Source organism: Oncorhynchus mykiss, chromosome Y (assembly GCF_013265735.2).
Source record: "Oncorhynchus mykiss isolate Arlee chromosome Y, USDA_OmykA_1.1, whole genome shotgun sequence".
NCBI lineage: Eukaryota > Metazoa > Chordata > Actinopteri > Salmoniformes > Salmonidae > Oncorhynchus > Oncorhynchus mykiss.
The window spans coordinates 2,734,967-2,755,149 of record NC_048593.1 but is presented as its reverse complement, the minus strand read 5'-3'; the positions used below and the strand labels follow the sequence as shown (position 1 = coordinate 2,755,149).

General features: G+C 43.0%; 1 protein-coding gene across 8 annotated transcripts in view; it reads left to right on the top strand.

Annotated features, from left to right (window-relative positions):
* Positions 1-20,183, top strand: part of LOC110509517 (GTPase-activating Rap/Ran-GAP domain-like protein 3) — a 178,578-nt gene that overhangs the window by 67,413 nt on the left and 90,982 nt on the right. For 7 of the 8 annotated variants that reach the window (XR_005040445.1, XM_021590431.2, XM_021590428.2 and 4 more), the window contains exon 2: positions 9,376-9,445. Coding sequence is in view for 7 of the 8 variants with exons in the window: in XM_021590431.2 (XP_021446106.2) it covers positions 9,376-9,445 (70 nt within the window). In the remaining variant the exon portion in view is untranslated. Of the gene's footprint in view, positions 1-8,802; positions 9,162-9,375; positions 9,446-20,183 lie in introns of those variants that run through there. The other variant, XM_021590427.2, reaches the window with a different exon arrangement.

Here is a 20,183-nt window from a genome sequence, read left to right as displayed (position 1 = left end):
GTCTACATAACCTTTGACTTTTCACCTCTGGGTTCACACCTTGACCGACTGTGTGATTGGGCAGTGGGTGGTCACCATGACAACAACACTACATTCCTAGTCCTGGTCTGAGTGTTTTTACTAAATTTTTATTTCACCTTTATTTAACCAGGTAGGCAAGTTGAGAACAAGTTCTCGTTTACAATTGCGACCTGGCCAAGATAAAGCAAAGCAGTTCGACACATACAACGACACAGAGTTACACATAGAGTAAAACAAACATACAGTCAATAATACAGTATAAACAAGTCTATATACGATGTGAGCAAATGAGGTGAGATAAGGGAGGTAAAGGCAAAAAAAGGTAATGGTGGCAAAGTAAATACAATATAGCAAGTAAAACACTGGAATGGTAGATTTGCAGTGGAAGAATGTGCAAAGTAGAAATAAAAATAATGGGGTGCAAAGGAGCAAAATAAATAAAATAAATACAGTAGGGAAAGAGGTAGTTGTTTGGGCTAAATTATAGGTGGGCTGTGTACAGGTGCAGTAATCTGTGAGCTGCTCTGACAGTTGGTGCTTAAAGCTAGTGATGGAGAAGTGTTTCCAGTTTCAGAGATTTTTGTAGTTCGTTCCAGTCATTGGCAGCAGAGAACTGGAAGGAGAGGCGGCCAAAGAAAGAATTGGTTTTGGGGGTGACCAGAGAGATATACCTGCTGGAGCGCGTGCTACAGGTGGGTGATGCTATGGTGACCAGCGAGCTGAGATAAGGGGGGACTTTACCTAGCAGGGTCTTGTAGATGACATGGAGCCAGTGGGTTTGGCGACGAGTATGAAGCGAGGGCCAGCCAACGAGAGCGTACAGGTCGCAATAGTGGGTAGTATATGGGGCTTTGGTGACAAAACGGATTGCACTGTGATAGACTGCATCCAATTTGTTGAGTAGGGTATTGGAGGCTAATTTGTAAATGACATCGCCGAAGTCGAGGATTGGTAGGATGGTCAGTTTTACAAGGGTATGTTTGGCAGCATGAGTGAAGGATGCTTTTTTGCAAAATAGGAAGCCAATTCTAGATTTAACTTTGGATTGGAGATGTTTGATGTGGGTCTGGAAGGAGAGTTTACAGTCTAACCAGACACCTAGGTATTTGTAGTTGTCCACATTTTCCACGTATTCTGTTAAGGACCAAGACCATCATCATTAAGGACCATCATCATTATCATAACCACCATCAAAATTGTATGTGTTTTATTGATTTAATTTTTTAACTAGGCAAGTCAATTAAGAACAAATTCTTATTTTCAATGACGGCCTAGGAACAGTGGGTTAACTGCCTGCTCAGGGGCAGAACGACAGATTTGTACCTTGTCAGCTCGGGGGTTTGAACTTGCAACCTTCCAGTTACTAGTCCAACGCTCTAACCACTAGGCTACCCTGCCCTGATAGAAATATAATCTATTTATTCCAGATTATTCTAGTCATTATTTTCTAAGTTTTCATCATCATTATAATCACAGTCACCATTGAGTTGGCCTACATCCAACGAGGCCCCAAAACAAATCCTACTGTCATTCTATGATCAGTAGTCCTAACATGACTGTAACAGGCCCATCTGAAAAACCAGTGCTTCTGCCAAAGGATCCAATTTCCAATCTTTGGTTATTTCTAACAGAAATCAATTCAGGTCACACTGTGCTGTGCTATTGCCATCTACACCCCTGAGACACATAAACAACACACTCGTTACATTGCTGACTGTGTCCCAATTTAAGGAGGTGGACCTCCTTCCCATCACACAGACACACAGACACAAACACACATACACAGTAAATTGGGAAGTGTATTTTATGGAGGTTACAGGTAGGGGTTAAACCCTGTTTGTGTGTGCAGCTGTAAAGTTTGGTAACATAATGACAGTAAAATATAAATGTTTTATCTGTTTTTGTACGTTTTCCACACACACACACACACGCACACGCTCTCCCTGCTTTTATCATCCCCCTCCAGGACACACCCCCTCTCCCTGCTTTTATCATCCCCCTCCAGGACACACCCCCTCTCCCTGCTTTTATCATCCCCCTCCAGGACACACCCCCTCTCCCTGCTTTTATCATCCCCCTCCAGGACACACCCCCTCTCCCTGCTTTTATCATCCCCCTCCAGGACACACCCGCTCTCCCTGCTTTTATCATCCCCCTCCAGGACACACCCGCTCTCCCTGCTTTTATCATCCCCCTCCAGGACACACCCGCTCTCCCTGCTTTTTTCATCCCTCCTTCTCTCAGAGGAGAGGTGAAGGACAGGAAAGAGTAGACATGAGAAAAAACAAGAGAGGATGTTAGATTAGTCTATTACAGATGGAGGGTATTTTCTTTAGAAGCAGACCCCACCCTTTTCTACAGAGAGGGGGGGATGACACATATTGAGTACATTTATGCATAAGCATGACCACACATAACCATTATAACCCCTATTCTAAATTCATATCCACCAGGAGGAGAGATGTTGGCATATCAACTCAGACATACTCATAACATTATGTTTATATTCACAGATACACTCGTCTCCCATATTGTATCACCAACAGGTCATATCTCTCACCACACACACACACACACACACAGCCAGAGAGATGCTGTTGAAAGGGACACACACACACATACATAACATAATCACTCACTCACCGTTACCATACACACACAGCATAATGCAGACAATAGACAGGCCTGTCCATGGTGTTAACACTGCAATCAGACCTTTCATTGTAGTGCATGGTAATGGAACAGCAATGATCGGCTACTCACTGAGGGGGCAAGACAAACACTCATACAGTACAGAGAAACACACACAAACTGTCAGACGGAGAGATTATCTCACACTATCCTATCCTCTTCAACCTCTAAGTATACCTAGCAGCACTTTGATGTTATCCAACACAGTAGGATGACAGCACAGCAGCATAGACACCATCCACCGTGTGACTGGCTCTCATAGTCATCCACCACAGTATTATACTGAAATCCTTGCTGCATCTCTTAGCCTTGATTTCCAATATTTCTCTGGAAAGTATAGTTTTAGGAATACCGGTACTATGCAATATATAGGCATTTCCATGTAAAAGGACACGAGCACCAACATGTGAAGTTCATAAGAGCAGGTCAAATTGGCTGTCAAATGAAAGCTAAGAGTCAATTTTTTAAATTTATTAAGGCATATATACACTGAACAAAAATATAAACGCAAAATGCAACAATTTCAAAGATTTTACAAGAAGAGTTACAGTTCATATAAAGAAATCAGTCAATTTAAATGATTTCATTAGGCCCTAATCTCTGGATTTGACATGACTGGGAATACGCATTTGTTGGTCACAGATACCTTAAAACAAATGTAGGGGCGTGAATCAGAAAACCAGTCAGTATCTGGAGTGACCATCATTTGTCCCATGCAGCATGACACATCTCTTTTGCATAGAGTTGATCAGGCTGTTGATTTTGGTCTGTGGAATGTTGTCCCATTCCTCTTCAATGGCTGTGCGAAGTTGCTGGAAATTGTAAGAACTGGAACACGTTGTCGTACACGTCGATACAGAGCATCCCAAACATGCTCAATGGGTGACATGTCTGGTGAGTATGCAGGCCGTGGAAGAACTGGGACATTTTCAGCCTCCAGGAATTGTGTACAGATCCTTGCGACATGGGGCCGTGCATTATCATGCTGAAACATGAGGTGATGGTGGCAGATGAATGGCATGACATTGGGCCTCAGGATTTCTTCACGCTGTGTCTGTGCATTCAACTTGCCATTGATAAAATGCAAATGTGTTCATTGTCCGTAGCTTATGCCTGCCCATACCATAACCCTATTGACATCAGCAAACCACACACCCCACACAATGCCATACACGCTGTCTGCCATCTGCCCGGTACAGTTGAAAGCGGGATTCATCCGTGAAGGGCACACTTCTCTAGTGTGCCAATTGCCATCAAGGTGAGCATTTGCCCACTGAAGTCAGTTACGATGCTGAACTGCAGTCAAGTCAAGACCCTGGTGAGGACGACGAGCACGCAATGCCGTTTGACCGTTTATGTAGACATTTTTCAGTTGTGCAAACCCAGTTTCATCAGCTGTCCGGGTGGGTGGTTGCAGATGAAGAAGCCGGATGTAGAGGTCTTGGGCTGGCATAGTTACACGTGGTCTGTGGTTGTGAGGCCAGTAGGACGTACTGCCCACTTCTCTAAAATGATGGAGGTGGCTTATGGTAGAGAAATGAACATTCAATTACCTGGCAACAGCTCTGGTGGACACTCCTGCAGTCAGCGTGCCAATTGCACGCTCCATCAAAACTTAAGACATCTGTGGCATTGTGTGTTGTGTGACAAAACTGCACATTTTGTGGCCTTTTATTGTCCCTAGCACAAAGTGCCCCTTTGTAATGATCATGCTGTTTAATCAGCTTATTGATATGCCACACCTGTCAGGTGGATGGATTGTCTTGGTAAAGGAGAAATGCTCGCTAAATTGGTTGTAAATAAATCTTGAGATTTTTTATTTCAGCTCATGAAACATGGGACCAACACTTCACAAGTTGCTTTTATATTTTTGTTCAGTGTACATTTTTTTCCCTCAAATTTTACATCTTAAAAATCTACCAGAAAAAGTATTGGAAAGGTATTAGAACTACAATTGAAGTTGGATGTTTACATACACTTAGGTTGGAGTCATTAAAAGTAGTTTTTCAACAGCTCCACACATTTCTTGTCAACAAACTATAGTTTTGGCAAGTCGGTTAGGACATCTACTTTGTGCATGACACGTCATTTTTCCAACAATTTTTTACAGACAGATTATTTCACTAATAATTCACAGTATCACAATTCCAGTGGGTCAGAAGTTTACATACACTTAGTTGACTGTGCCTTTAAACAGCTTGGAAAATTCCAGAAAATTATGTAACGGATGTCGTCTGGAGATAGAGAGGAGGACCAAGATGCGGCGTGGTAAGTGTTCGTCATTTTAATGGAAAAAACTGAACACTACAAAACAACAAAGTGACGCTAATCAAACTGGGCTAACAAGCAACATAACATAAACAATCATCCACAATGACAAAACAGGCTACCTAAATATGGTTCCCAATCAGAGACAATGACTAACACCTGCCTCTGATTGAGAACCATATCAGGCCAAACACAGAAACAGACAAACTAGACATACAACATAGAATGCCCACTCAGATCACACCCTGACCAAACAAAACATAGAAACATACAAAGCAAACTATGGTCAGGGCGTGACACACGGCTTTAGAAGCTTCTGATAGGCTAATTGACATAATTTCAGTCAATTGGCGGTGTACCTGTGGATGTATTTCAAGGCCTACCTTCAAACTCAGTGCCTCTGTTTGACATCATGGGAAAATCAAAAGAAATCAGCCAAGACCTAGTACGCAGGTATAAACACCATGGGACCACGCAGCCGTCATACCGCTCAGGAAGAAGACGTGTTCTGTCTCCTGAACGTACTTTTGTGCGAAAAGTGCAAATCAATCCCAGAACAACAGCAAAGGACCTCGTGAAGATGCTGGAGGAAACAGGTACAAAAGTATCTATATCCACAGTAAAACAAGTCCTATATTGACATAACCTGAAAGGCCTTTCAGCAAGGAAGATGTCACTGCTCCAAAACCTCCATAAAAAAGCCAGACTACGGTTTGCAACTGCACATGGGGACAAAGATTGTACTTTTTGGAAAAATGTCCTCTAGTCTGATGAAACAAAAATAGGCCATAATGACTACAGTGCCTTGCGAAAGTATTCGGACCCCTTGAACTTTGTGACCTTTTGCCACATTTCAGGCTTCAAACATAAAGATATAAAACTGTATTTTTTTGTGAAGAATCAACAACAAGTGGGACACAATCATGAAGTGGAACGACATTTATTGGATATTTCAAACTTTTTTAACAAATAAAAAACTGAAAAATTGGGCGTGCAAAATTATTCAGCCCCCTTAAGTTAATACTTTGTAGCGCCACCTTTTGCTGCGATTACAGCTGTAAGTCGCTTGGGGTATGTCTCTATCAGTTTTGCACATCGAGAGACTGACATTTTTTCCCATTCCTCCTTGCAAAACAGCACGAGCTCAGTGAGGTTGGATAGAGAGCATTTGTGAACAGCAGTTTTCAGTTCTTTCCACAGATTCTCGATTGGATTCAGGTCTGGACTTTGACTTTCTAACACCTGGATATGTTTATTTTGAACCATTCCATTGTAGATTTTGCTTTATGTTTTGGATCATTGTCTTGTTGGAAGACAAATCTCCGTCCCAATCTCAGGTCTTTTGCAGACTCCATCAGGTTTTCTTCCAGAATGGTCCTGTATTTGGCTCCATCCATCTTCCCATCAATTTTAACCATCTTCCCTGTCCCTGCTGAAGAAAAGCAGGCCCAAACCATGATGCTGCCACCACCATGTTTGACAGTGGGGATGGTGTGTTCAGCTGTGTTGCTTTTACGCCAAACATAACGTTTTGCATTGTTGCCAAAAAGTTCAATTTTGGTTTCATCTGACCAGAGCACCTTCTTCCACATGTTTGGTGTGTCTCCCAGGTGGCTTGTGGCAAACTTTAAACAACACTTTTTATGGATATCTTTAAGAAATGGCTTTCTTCTTGCCACTCTTCCATAAAGGCCAGATTTGTGCAATATACGACTGATTGTTGTCCTATGGACAGAGTCTCCCACCTCAGCTGTAGATCTCTGCAGTTCATCCAGAGTGATCATGGGCCTCTTGGCTGCATCTCTGATCAGTCTTCTCCTTGTATGAGCTGAAAGTTTAGAGGGACGGCCATGTCTTGGTAGATTTGCAGTGGTCTGATACTCCTTCCATTTCAATATTATCACTTGCACAGTGCTCCTTGGGATGTTTAAAGCTTGGGAAATATTTTTGTATCCAAATCCGGCTTTAAACTTCTCCACAACAGTATCTCGGACCTGCCTGGTGTGTTCCTTGTTCTTCATGATGTTTTCTGCGCTTTTAACGGACCTCTGAGACTATCACAGTGCAGGTGCATTTATACGGAGACTTGATTACACACAAGTGGATTGTATTTATCATCATTAGTCATTTAGGTCAACATTGGATCATTCATAGATCCTCACTGAACTTCTGGAGAGAGTTTGCTGCACTGAAAGTAAAGGGGCTGAATAATTTTGCACGTCCAATTTTTCAGTTTTTGATTTGTTAAAAAAGTTTGAAATATCCAATAAATGTCGTTCCACTTCATGATTGTGTCCCACTTGTTGTTGATTCTTCACAAAAAAATACAGTTTTATATCTTTATGTTTGAAGCCTGAAATGTGGCAAAAGGTTGCAAAGTTCAAAGGGGCCGAATACTTTTGCAAGGCACTGTATCTTTATGTTTGGAGGAAAAAGAGGGATGCTTGCAAGCCGAAGAAAACCATCCCAACCGTGAAGCACGGGGGTGGCAGCATCATGTTGTGGGGGTGCTTCGCTGCAGGAGGGACTGGTGTACTTCACAAAATAGATGGCATCATGAGGAAAGGAAAATTGTGGATATATTGAGGAAACATCTCAAGACATCAGTCAGGAAGTTTAAGCTTGGTCACAAATGGGTCTTCCAAATGGACAATTTTATTTATTTATTTCACCTTTATTTAACCAGGTTGAGAACAAGTTCTCATTTACAATTGCGACCTGGCCAAGATAAAGCACAGCAGTTCGACACATACAACAACACAGAGTTACACATGGAGTAAAACAAACATACAGTCAATAATACAGTATAAACAAGTCTATATACGATGTGAGCAAATGAGGTGAGATAAGGGAGGTAACGGAAAAAAAATGCCATGGTGGCAAAGTAAATACAATATAGCAAGTAAAACACTGGAATGGTAGATTTGCAGTGGAAGAATGTGCAAAGTAGAAATAAAAATAATGGGGTGCAAAGGAGCAAAATAAATAAATAAATAAAATAAATACAGTAAGGGGAGAGGTAGTTGTTTGGGCTAAATTATAGGTGGGCTGTGTACAGGTGCAGTAATCTGTGAGCTGCTCTGACAGCTGGTGCTTAAAGCTAGTGAGGGAGATAAGTGTTTCCAGTTTCAGAGATTTTTGTAGTTCGTTCCAGTCATTGGCAGGTAGCCATGAAACGTTTCACCCAAGTTCAACATTTTAAAGGCAATGCTACCAAATACTAATTGAGTGTATGTAAACTTCTGACCCACTGGGAATGTGATGAAAGAAATAAAAGGTGAAATAAATCATTCTCTCTACTATTATTCTGACATTTCACATTCTTGAAATAAAGTGGTGATCCTAACTTACCTCAAACAGGGAATTTCTACTAGGATTACATTTCAGGAATTGTGAAAAACTGAGTTTAAATGTATTTAGCTAAAGTGTATGTAGACTTCAACTGTAAATCCACTTCACTTACTGTAGTTCAATAACCTCAAAAATGATTTTGTATCTACATAGTTCTTCCAGTAAATGTGTTTTTGTCGAAGTAGACATTTAAAAAATGTGTGACTGTGCATAGAGTTGTGTAGCTAAACTTAAATTTGAAATGTTTTTGTTTGGTAAAAATCCACATAATCCTGTTATCATGGAATTGCCCATATATGACTTGTGAGACTACATCACTCTTGCTCTGCTCTCAAGGGTTTGATGCTTTGTCTGTACTGTACTTCTTAGTGGAGCAGAATAATTTCCCCTATGGAAACTATGCTATTCGGAACAGTGTGTGAAATCAAATATGATTCAGAGACAGTGGCGGAATGTCTTTTGAATGGTCAGATTGAAAAATAGTTTTGTATATGTGGTTGTGATTCACTATGGTTTCTTGACTGTGGTTCTGGATCACAATGTTTTTTGTTTGTTTGTGGTTGGACAGGCTTAATTGGAACATGAAAGAAGGGGGTTGTCTTAATTCGGGCCCACCTCTCAATCAGGACTGGGGCTGGACCATGCTGCTACTGCTGGATAGCTAGTCCTACGAGAGAGAGAGAGAGCAGAAGGGAGACACAACGACAACAACAAGAGAGAGAATGAGATAGGGAAGTGAACATGAAGAGAAACAGAGGTACCTAGAATTGGAGAGAGCAGAGAGAGATGGAGAGAGAGAAGGACGACAACAAAAGAGAGAGCAAAAGACAGTGAGTGATAAGTTAACAAGGAGAGGAATTAGTGTCAGAGATACCTAGAAGGAGGATAGTAGGAGAAAAATAAAGATATATGGAAAGAGAGAGAAAGAGAGAGGTAGAGCCAAGCAGCCACCTGTAGGAGTGAGTGAGCGAGTCAGTGAGTGTGTCAATCTCCTTATGGAGGAGAGAGAGAGGAAAGACTGATCACCATGCGTCTGTGTTGCAGCTCTGCCTCGGAGGACTTGGGCTGCAGGCGTGGAGACTTCAGCCGAAAACACTATGGCTCTGTCGAGCTGGTGAGTAAACCATTTCCAATGACATTCTATTCTTATTTTTGCCCTTCTATCTCTCCCTTTTCTCCTATTTTCTGTGTCCACCCTCTATTCCCTCCTCCCATCGCTCCCTTTTCTCCTGCTTTTCATGTGTCCACCCCCATCTAGTTCACCTCCTCTCTCCCTTTTCTCCTCCTTTCTGTTTCCATCCTCCCCCATCTCCCCTCCGATCTCCCCATCTTCTCCTCCTTTTTGTGCTCGCTCCCCTTCTCTATCTTCTTCTACCCCTCAATGGATGGATGGAGGGAGGGAGGGTTTGGGAGAGAGAGAGAGAGAGAGAGAGAGAGAGAGAGAGAGAGAGAGAGAGAGGTGAGTCATGACTGTCTGGGTGTGGTTCATTGGTCCAGTTTAACAGTGCATGCCACCCTGTAGCATAGCTCACAATAATAGGGTGGTCAGTTACAGAGAAACAGATACAGGTCACAGCTATGCTCAGGGCCACAGATTATGACATCATCATCTCCTCCACTGTAAACTGGCTGGGGCTGTGTCTGAAATGGCACCATATTCCCTATAATATATACTGTACTATGCTATTAACCAGCCCTGTGTTTGTGCATTTATTAAGTTGATGAGTCACTTCCATGCTGTTAGTGTGTGTAGCCTACTGTATGTTGTCTAGTGCAGTGGGGGTTATAATTAGTCATTGGCTGTGTGTGTGTGTGTGTGTGTGTGTGTTTGTGTGTGTGTGTGTGTGTGTGTGTGTGTGAGAGGCCTGTCTGTGCGTGCTGATAGCCCCCGGGTGGACAGGAAGTGGCTCGGGCCTCTGTTGACTGTAACTCTTGTGGGAGCTAACGCCACGCTAATGCCACGCCACACCATGTCAGATTAACACAGAGGAAGAACCACACGCTGCCTATCAGCAGCACCAGACTGGCACAGCACACAATGAGCAGTGTGTGTTTGTGTGTGTTGGGTGTGTGTATCACCTAAACTGTGACATGATTGTTCCAATTTCCTATCTGGAACACATTGTTGTGGTGAACTGTACAGTCGTGGCCAAAAGTTTTGAGAATGACACAAATATGAATTTTCACGAAGTCTGCTGCCTCAGTTGATGGCAATTTGCATATACTCCAGAATGTTATGAAGAGTGATCAGATGAATTGCAATTAATTGCAAAGTCCCTCTTTGCCATGCAAATGAACTGAATCCCCCAAAAACATTTCCACTGCATTTCAGCCCTGCCACAAAAGGACCAGCTGACATCATGTCAGTGATTCTCTCATTAACACAGGTGTGAGTGTTGATGAGGACAAGGCTGGAGATCACTCTGTCATGCTGATTGAGTTCGAATAAGAGAATGGAAGCTTCATAAAGAGGGTGGTGCTTGGAATCATTGTTCTTCCTGTCAACCATGGTTACCTGCAAGGAAACACATGCCATCATCATTGCTTTGCACAAAAAGGTATTCACAGGCAAGGATATTGCTGCCAGTAAGATTGCACCTAAATCAACCATTTATCATTCATCAAGAACTTCAAGGAGAGCAGTTCAATTGTTGTGAAGAAGGCTTCAGGGCGCCCAAGAAAGTCCAGCAAGCGCCAGCACCGTCTCCTAAAGTTGATTCAGCCGCTGGAACGGAGTTTGCTCAGGAATGGCAGCAGGCAGGTGTGAGTGCATCTGCACGCACAGTGAAGCGAAGACTTTTGGAGGATGGCCTGGTGTCAAGAAGGGCAGCAAAGAAGCCACTTCTCTCCAGGAAAAACATTAAACTCCAAGCATTGATTGTGCAAGATTTGGCCCAAAAGTTCATTGACAGCATGCCATGGTGGATTGCAGAGGCCTTTAAGAAGAAGGGTCAACACTGCAAATATTGATTATTTGCATTAACTTCATGTTATTGTCAGTAAAAGCCTTTGACACTTATGAAATGCTTGTAATTATACTTCAGTATTACATAGTAACATCTGACAAAGATATCTAAAGACTATGAAGCAGTAAACTTTGTGGAAATTAATATTTGTGTCATTCTCAACTTTTGGCCACGACTGTATTATCAGAGTTGGTTAAGTGAATCTCTCTTAGGTTTAGAAGTAGGGAGTCTGTCTTTACCACTGTCACATCTCCCCCCTGGTTTAGGCCTGCTGTTGCTGTAAAGCACTATGTGACCAATGTATTTGTATAAAGCAGTATTCGGTACAAATGCCATTGGATTGATAGAAGAGAATGAGTGTGCCCGTCTGCTATATCTCCATTCACATGTGACCTAACATTTTACAGTTAGGAGAAGATACTATGGCGGCATCCCAAATAGCACCCTATTCCCAAATAGACATTGTATCATTCTTGTTTGTTTTATTTTGGGTATAATCTGTGGACAGGTCTTTTTTGTGTGGCAGACATTCTGTAGTCACTTACTCTGTGGAGAGAGAGGGGTTGGCATGGCACCCACCCTGTAGCTTAACCAGGCTGGAGCACGCAGCACACGCACATGTGCACACACATACACACGCCAAATGGGACTAGAGGAGCCCTGGACCCAGCCCAATTTCACTCCACTGCTTTAATTGGGATATTGAAGAGGTAGAAACGATAGATGCTGTGGAGATTTGTCAATGGAGTCTAAGCAACTGTATGCTTGAAGTCCATTTCACACTGCATTCATCATATTTGTAATTAACGTCCTTATACTAAGAGAGAGTAGTGCTGTTTGAAATAGCTCTCTTATTTGAATTTTTTTTTATTTATTTATTTATTTTTATTTTTATTTCACCTTTATTTAACCAGGTAGGCTAGTTGAGAACAAGTTCTCATTTGCAACTGCGACCTGGCCAAGATAAGGCATAGCAGTGTGAACAGACAACACAGAGTTACACATGGAGTAAACAATTAACAAGTCAATAACACAGTAGAAAAAAGGGGAGTCTATATATACATTGTGTGCAAAAGGCATGAGAAGGTAGGCAAATAATTACAATTATGCAGATTAACACTGGAGTGATAAATGATTAGATGGTTATGTACAGGTAGAGATTGGTGTGCAAAAGAGCAGAAAAATAAAAATAAATAAATAAAAACAGTATGGGGATGAGGTAGGTGAAAATGGGTGGGCTATTTACCAATAGACTATGTACAGCTGCAGCGATCGGTTAGCTGCTCGGATAGCAGATGTTTGAAGTTGGTGAGGGAGATAAAAGTCTCCAACTTCAGCGATTTTTGCAATTCGTTCCAGTCACAGGCAGCAGAGAACTGGAACGAAAGGCGGCCAAATGAGGTGTTGGCTTTAGGGATGATCAGTGAGATACACCTGCTGGAGCGCGTGCTACGGATGGGTGTTGCCATCGTAACCAGTGAACTGAGATAAGGCGGAGCTTTACCTAGCATGGACTTGTAGATGACCTGGAGCCAGTGGGTCTGGCGACGAATATGTAGCGAGGGCCAGCCGACTAGAGCATACAAGTCGCAGTGGTGGGTGGTATAAGGTGCTTTAGTGACAAAACGGATGGCACTGTGATAAACTGCATCCAGTTTGCTGAGTAGAGTGTTGGAAGCAATTTTGTAGATGACGTCGCCGAAGTCGAGGATCGGTAGGATAGTCAGTTTTACTAGGGTAAGTTTGGCGGCGTGAGTGAAGGAGGCTTTGTTGCGGAATAGAAAGCCGACTCTTGATTTGATTTTCGATTGGAGATGTTTGATATGGGTCTGGAAGGAGAGTTTAGAGTCTAGCCAGACACCTAGGTACTTATAGATGTCCACATATTCAAGGTCGGAACCATCCAGGGTGGTGATGCTGGTCAGGCGTGCGGGTGCAGGCAGCGAACGGTTGAAAAGCATGCATTTGGTTTTACTAGCGTTTAAGAGCAGTTGGAGGCCACGGAAGGAGTGCTGTATGGCATTGAAGCTCGTTTGGAGGTTAGATAGCACAGTGTCCAAGGACGGGCCGGAAGTATATAGAATGGTGTCGTCTGCGTAGAGGTGGATCAGGGAATCGCCCGCAGCATGAGAAACATCATTGATATATACAGAGAAAAGAGTCGGCCCGAGAATTGAACCCTGTGGCACCCCCATAGAGACTGCCAGAGGACCGGACAGCATGCCCTCCGATTTGACACACTGAACTCTGTCTGCAAAGTAATTGGTGAACCAGGCAAGGCAGTCATCCGAAAAACCGAGGCTACTGAGTCTGCCGATAAGAATACGGTGATTGACAGAGTCGAAAGCCTTGGCAAGGTCTATGAAGACGGCTGCACAGTACTGTCTTTTATCGATGGCGGTTATGATATCGTTTAGTACCTTGAGCGTGGCTGAGGTACACCCGTGACCGGCTCGGAAACCAGATTGCACAGCGGAGAAGGTACGGTGGGATTCAAGATGGTCAGTGACCTGTTTGTTGACTTGGCTTTCGAAGACCTTAGATAGGCAGGGCAGGATGGATATAGGTCTGTAACAGTTTGGGTCCAGGGTGTCGCCCCCTTTGAAGAGGGGGATGACTGCGGCAGCTTTCCAATCCTTGGGGATCTCAGACGATATGAAAGAGAGGTTGAACAGGCTGGTAATAGGGGTTGCGACAATGGCGGCGGATAGTTTCAGGAATAGAGGGTCCAGATTGTCCAGCCCAGCTGATTTGTACGGGTCCAGGTTTTGCAGCTCTTTCAGGACATCTGCTATCTGGATTTGGGTAAAGGAGAACCTGGAGAGGCTTGGGCGAGTAGCTGCGGGGGGGGGGGGAGCTGTTGTCCGAGGTTGGAGTAGCCAGGCGGAAGGCATGGCCAGCCGTTGAGAAATGCTTGTTGAAGTTTTCGATAATCATGGATTTATCGGTGGTGACCATGTTACCTAGTCTCAGTGCAGTGGGCAGCTGGGAGGAGGTGCTCTTGTTCTCCATGGACTTCACAGTGTCCCAGAACTTTTTGGAGTTGGAGCTACAGGATGCAAACTTCTGCCTGAAGAAGTTGGCTTTAGCTTTCCTGACTGACTGTGTGTATTGGTTCCTGACTTCCCTGAACAGTTGCATATCGCGGGGACTATTCGATGTTAGCGCAGTCCGCCACAGGATGTTTTTGTGCTGGTCGAGGGCAGTCAGGTCTGGAGTGAACCAGGGGCTATATCTGTTCTTAGTTCTGCATTTTTTGAACGGAGCATGCTTATCTAAAATGGTGAGGAAGTTACTTTTAAAGAAAGACCAGGCATCCTCAACTGACGGGATGAGGTCAATGTCCTTCCAGGATACCCGGGCCAGGTCGATTAGAAAGGCCTGCTCACAGAAGTGTTTTAGGGAGCGTTTGACAGTGATGAGGGGTGGTCGTTTGACTGCGGCTCCGTAGCGGATACAGGCAATGAGGCAGTGATCGCTGAGATCCTGGTTGTAGACAGCGGAGGTGTATTTGGAGGGCCAGTTGGTCAGGATGACGTCAATGAGGGTGCCCTTGTTTACAGAGTTAGGGTTGTACCTGGTGGGTTCCTTGATGATTTGAGTGAGATTGAGGGCATCTAGCTTAGATTGTAGGACTGCCGGGGTGTTAAGCATATCCCAGTTTAGGTCACCTAACAGAACAAACTCTGAAGCTAGATGGGGGGCGATCAATTCACAAATGGTGTCCAGGGCACAGCTGGGAGCTGAGGGGGGTCGGTAGCAGGCGGCAACAGTGAGAGACTTATTTCTGGAGAGAGTAATTTTCAAAATTAGTAGTTCGAACTGTTTGGGTATGGACCTGGAGAGTATGACATTACTTTACAGGCTATCTCTGCAGTAGACTGCAACTCCTCCCCCTTTGGCAGTTCTATCTTGACGGAAGATGTTATAGTTGGGTATGGAAATCTCAGAATTTTTGGTGGCCTTCCTGAGCCAGGATTCAGACACGGCAAGGACATCAGGGTTAGCAGAGTGTGCTAGAGCAGTGAGTAAGACACACTTAGGGAGGAGGCTTCTGATGTTGACATGCATGAAACCAAGGCTTTTTCGATCACAGAAGTCAACAAATGAGGGTGCCTGGGGACATGCAGGGCCTGGGTTTACCTCCACATCACCCGCGGAACAGAGAAGGAGTAGTATGAGGGTGCGGCTGAAGGCTATCAAAACTGGTCGCCTAGGGCGTTGGGGACAGAGAATAAGAGGAGCAGGTTTCTGGGCATGGTAGAATATATTCAGGGCATAATGCGCAAACAGGGGTATGGTGGGGTGCGGGTACAACGGAGGTAAGCCCAGGCACTGGGTGATGATGAGAGAGGTTGTATCTCTGGACATGCTGGTTGTAATGGGTGAGGTCACCGCATGTGTGGGGGGTGGGACAAAGGAGGTATCAGGGGTATAAAGAGTGGAACTAGGGGCTCCATTGTAAACTAAAACAATGATAACTAACCTGCACAACAGTATACAAGGCATATTGACATTTGAGAGAGACATACAGCAAGGCATACAGTAATCACAGGTGTTGAATTGGGAGAGCTAGCTAAAACAGTAGGTGAGACAACAACAGCTAATCAGCTAGCACAACAACAGCAGGTAGAATGGCGATAGATTAGGCAGAGAGGGTCGGATTAACTACACACAGAGCCTAAGTGCGGCTGGGGCCGACAGATAAAACATAAACAAGCAGAATGGATTACCGTGAATTAATGGACAGTCCAGCCTGCATCAGCTATGTAGCCAAGTGATCAGTGTCCAAGGGGCAGCGGTGGATGGGGCAGGGAAGCTGGACTGGCGAGTGTTATCCAGGTTAGAAAACTAACAATGACTAAATAGCTTGTAGCCAGTTAGCTGGTTAGCTTCTGAAGGTTCTTGAGTGTGTTCTAAAAATGTAAAGATAATAGCGGTTCCGTATCACATTGGGTGAGGCAGGTTACCGGAAGGTATAAACAAATTAAAAATCGAAAAGGGATAGAAAGTAAATATGGGTTCAGTGAGTGTTTGGGACGCGGCGATTCAGATGGTTAGCAGGCCTGTGCTAACAAGCTAACAGTTAGTAGACGGTGCTAAACACGGTAGCAGTTAGCGGACCGGGCTAAACAAGCTAGCAGTTAGCAGGCCGAATTTGCAAGCAAGGAGATAGCAAGGGCTAGAGAGTTAGCCTTTGGGGACGTCGCGATGGGGGGAGTCTGTTTATTCCTCTTCATGCGGTGACATCAATGGACCGGTCGTGGGTCTGGATATTGTAGCCCAGGAGCTCAAAATGTTCCGTTTGCGATGGGAATCCGGGGGTAAAAAATAAAATAAAATAATAGATAGGTCCGTTATGCTCTGGTTAGAGTCGCGTTGTTCGAACTGGCGAGAGCTTTCCGAGCTAAAGGTTAGCTGATGACCGGTTAGCTGACCGGTTAGCTGAAGACCGCTAGCAATGTTTTGCTGAAGCTGGTAGTTAGTTGGCTAGTTGGCTAGCTTCAGTTGAGGGGTTCCAGATCCGAAGCAAATATAAATACTTTAGGAAAAAAGCTACGTTGGGTGAGGCGGGTTGCAGGAGAGTATTTAGAAGAAGTTGAGGTTCAGCAAAAAGTTTTAAAGATATGTGAAGAAAAAAACGAAAACGAAACGAAAACAAACGATATATACAAGGAACACGACAACACGTCCTACTGCTACGCCATCTTGGAAGCTAAACTAATTTAAAGCGTTAAAATGTGAAAACACAAAAATTACCACTTGTTCCTATGAGAATGAACTGTAAATGAAAGTGTTCTCACCAATCAGACAAGAAAATAGTGTACAAATAATGTAACACAATCAATCAACTGTGTAACAATTCAGCTCTAACAGAAGACTGAGAACATATAAATATAATTACTAGAACGGACACTTTTATTACATTTCTATGGCTGAGAAAACATGGATTCATACCTTCACCTCCTATCTCTCTATGTCCATATTGGTGTACTCAGGGACTCCTTAGTATACAGTGAGCTCCAAAAGTGTTGGGACAGTGATTTTTTTTGTTTTTTTTGCTCTGTATACTCTCGCACGTTGTATTTGAAATTATACGATGACTATGAGGTTCAAGTGCATACTGTCCTGCTTTAATTTGAGGGCATTTTTATCCATATCGGTTGAACCGTTTAGAAATTAGAGCACTTTTTGTTAATAGTCCCGCCATTTTAGGGGACAAAAGGTATTGGGACAAATTCACTTATGTGTATTAAAGTACTGAAAGTTTCAGACCCACAAATACCATACCCCCAAGACATGCTATCCTCTCAGCATTACAACAACAGGGAGGTGAAAAACTATTTGAGTAATGAAAGTTTCAGACCCACAAATACCATACCCCCAAGACATGCTATCCTCTCAGCATTACAACAACAGGGAGGTAAAAAACTATTTGAGTAATGAAAGTTTCAGACCCACAAATACCATACCCCCAAGACATGCTATCCTCTCAGCATTACAACAACAGGGAGGTAAAAAACTATTTGAGTAATGAAAGTTTCAGACCCACAAATACCATACCCCCAAGACATGCTATCCTCTCAGCATTACAACAACAGGGAGGTAAAAAACTATTTGAGTAATGAAAGTTTCAGACCCACAAATACCATACCCCCAAGACATGCTATCCTCTCAGCATTACAACAACAGGGAGGTAAAAAACTATTTGAGTAATGAAAGTTTCAGACCCACAAATACCATACCCCCAAGACATGCTATCCTCTCAGCATTACAACAACAGGGAGGTAAAAAACTATTTGAGTAATGAAAGTTTCAGACCCACAAATACCATACCCCCAAGACATGCTATCCTCTCAGCATTACAACAACAGGGAGGTAAAAAACTATTTGAGTAATGAAAGTTTCAGACCCACAAATACCATACCCCCAAGACATGCTATCCTCTCAGCATTACAACAACAGGGAGGTAAAAAACTATTTGAGTAATGAAAGTTTCAGACCCACAAATACCATACCCCCAAGACATGCTATCCTCTCAGCATTACAACAACAGGGAGGTAAAAAACTATTTGAGTAATGAAAGTTTCAGACCCACAAATACCATACCCCCAAGACATGCTATCCTCTCAGCATTACAACAACAGGGAGGTAAAAAACTATTTGAGTAATGAAAGTTTCAGACCCACAAATACCATACCCCCAAGACATGCTATCCTCTCAGCATTACAACAACAGGGAGGTAAAAAACTATTTGAGTAATGAAAGTTTCAGACCCACAAATACCATACCCCCAAGACATGCTATCCTCTCAGCATTACAACAACAGGGAGGTAAAAAACTATTTGAGTAATGAAAGTTTCAGACCCACAAATACCATACCCCCAAGACATGCTATCCTCTCAGCATTACAACAACAGGGAGGTAAAAAACTATTTGAGTAATGAAAGTTTCAGACCCACAAATACCATACCCCCAAGACATGCTATCCTCTCAGCATTACAACAACAGGGAGGTAAAAAACTATTTGAGTAATGAAAGTTTCAGACCCACAAATACCATACCCCCAAGACATGCTATCCTCTCAGCATTACAACAACAGGGAGGTAAAAAACTATTTGAGTAATGAAAGTTTCAGACCCACAAATACCATACCCCCAAGACATGCTATCCTCTCAGCATTACAACAACAGGGAGGTAAAAAACTATTTGAGTAATGAAAGTTTCAGACCCACAAATACCATACCCCCAAGACATGCTATCCTCTCAGCATTACAACAACAGGGAGGTAAAAAACTATTTGAGTAATGAAAGTTTCAGACCCACAAATACCATACCCCCAAGACATGCTATCCTCTCAGCATTACAACAACAGGGAGGTAAAAAACTATTTGAGTAATGAAAGTTTCAGACCCACAAATACCATACCCCCAAGACATGCTATCCTCTCAGCATTACAACAACAGGGAGGTAAAAAACTATTTGAGTAATGAAAGTTTCAGACCCACAAATACCATACCCCCAAGACATGCTATCCTCTCAGCATTACAACAACAGGGAGGTAAAAAACTATTTGAGTAATGAAAGTTTCAGACCCACAAATACCATACCCCCAAGACATGCTATCCTCTCAGCATTACAACAACAGGGAGGTAAAAAACTATTTGAGTAATGAAAGTTTCAGACCCACAAATACCATACCCCCAAGACATGCTATCCTCTCAGCATTACAACAACAGGGAGGTAAAAAACTATTTGAGGGGTATATTTGTGCGTCTAACTTTCTCACTCATCAGTATTCACGATTCATTCAGGATTATCGTAATCATTGTAACATCCACATTAATGTATTTTTTATTTTATTTAACTAGACAAGACAGTTAAGAACAAATTCTTATTTACAATGATGGCCTACCCCGACCAAACCCGAACGATGCTGGGCCAATTGTGCGCCACCCTATTGGACTCCCAGTCACGGCTGGATGTGATAGTGTTTAGAAATTCTATTCTTATTTACAATAAAAGTGACAAAAAAATGACACAATACATTATTTAACATTCATTTCTATTGGGCAAAATAATCCAAAACACAACCAAAAAAACATCAATGCATCCAATGATAGGAGACACGAATATGAAAATAGTTTGTTTTATTTCTCTACCCAAAATAGAGTACGTCTGGAACATGATAGGGACGAAGCCCAAAACAAGCAGGCATATATATTTATGGCTGTAACGCAAACAAAGAGCTAGGGGTGCACTTGTTATTACGGGTCTTGTCCCGTGTATTTTTTATAGAGGTTTACACGCAAGCCGATACAACAGAGCACTGGTGCTCACAAGACCAACAGGCATGGAATAATAATCAACAAGGACAATGGGGAA